Source organism: Apaloderma vittatum, unplaced genomic scaffold, assembly GCF_000703405.1.
Source record: "Apaloderma vittatum isolate BGI_N311 unplaced genomic scaffold, ASM70340v1 scaffold32856, whole genome shotgun sequence".
Classification (NCBI taxonomy): domain Eukaryota; kingdom Metazoa; phylum Chordata; class Aves; order Trogoniformes; family Trogonidae; genus Apaloderma; species Apaloderma vittatum.
In genome coordinates this window covers 232-1,361 of record NW_009720603.1, presented here as the reverse complement: position 1 = coordinate 1,361, position 1,130 = coordinate 232, and the positions used below count along the sequence as shown (strand labels likewise).

The following is a 1,130-nucleotide window of genomic DNA, read 5'->3' as shown; positions in this document are numbered from 1 at the left end:
GCCAAAGCGCAGCACACCACGGCGCCGGGCTGAGTCAGGGCTAGCGCTGGCCACACGATGGCTTCGTTGTGAGCCAGAACCACCTGCCAGCCCAAATGGCTTCACAGCGACAGCACAAAAGTAGGAGCCTACTCTTCTCCCAAAGGATGGATTGAGTAAAAAAACTGTTTTTCTCAGAAAACAGAGGTCGCCTTCCCCTCTCCAACCATCTACGAACCTCTAACGCGGGAGCATGCGGGGTTTTGAGGATACTCACAGGGATGCTGGGGGTTCCACCAGCCCCAAACCTTGCTCCGGCATCAAAACCACCTTCGACAAGGACTGTCGAGCCCGGAGGATAAACCGGCCCCACGGGGTAATAAGCCATGGGGACCGAGGAGCCGACAGGCCCCACGGCCACCGACTGGGTCACGGGCAGGAAGACGGAAGCGCCTGGATACGCCGCAGACATCGTCGGGACGGTGGCAGCTCCCAGAGGCACGAAGCTGGGACGGTAAAGCTGGAGGTGGAGGAAAAAACCAAAAAAAAGTGTGAGTTTCGAGAGTTGTTATCCCCCCAGAGTCGGGTGTTTACTTTCTGTCACAGACTTTGACCCTCCCGCTTCCTAAAGGGCATCCCCGAGCTTTGGGGTACAGCAAAAGGACGTTTTTCCCACTGTTGGGGACAGTTTTCCCACCACCACCTGCAAGAATCCGAGCGCGAGAGGGAGCGGACGAGGTGTTTTACAGGTGAGCTCAGCTCGTCATCTGACGGGGAGCTCTGAACATTGGTCCCTTTGAGCAGATGATTCAGATCTCATAGAAGAGAATCTTTGGACCCGGGAATCTGCGTATACAGAGAAGGACAACGAAGCTGGGGATGGGTCAGGAAAACAAGTCTCCCGAGGAGCGGCTGAGGGACCTGGGGCTGTTCAGCTGGAGAAGAGGAGGCTGAGGGGAGACCTCACGGCTCCCCACAACTCCCTGACAGGAGGGTGCAGCGAGGTGGGGTCGGTCTCTTCTTGCAGGTTACAAGTGACGGGATCAGAGGAAATGGCCTCACGTTGCTCCCGAGGAGGTTTAGATTGGACATTAGGAAAAATTTCTTGCCCAAAAGGGTTGTCAAGCGCTGGCACAGGCTGCGCCGGGGGG

The 1,130-nt window shown here is 56.9% G+C and overlaps 1 protein-coding gene across 1 annotated transcript; it reads right to left on the bottom strand.

Moving 5' to 3' along the window:
* Positions 1-256: 256 nt before the first annotated feature.
* DAZAP2 (DAZ associated protein 2) lies at positions 257-499 on the bottom strand (the record flags this gene model as incomplete). Its single annotated transcript, XM_009871066.1, has 1 exon — positions 257-499. A coding segment is annotated over one exon (243 nt), but the record flags the coding sequence as incomplete, so codon positions are not given.
* Between the last annotated feature and the right edge of the window lie 631 nt (positions 500-1,130).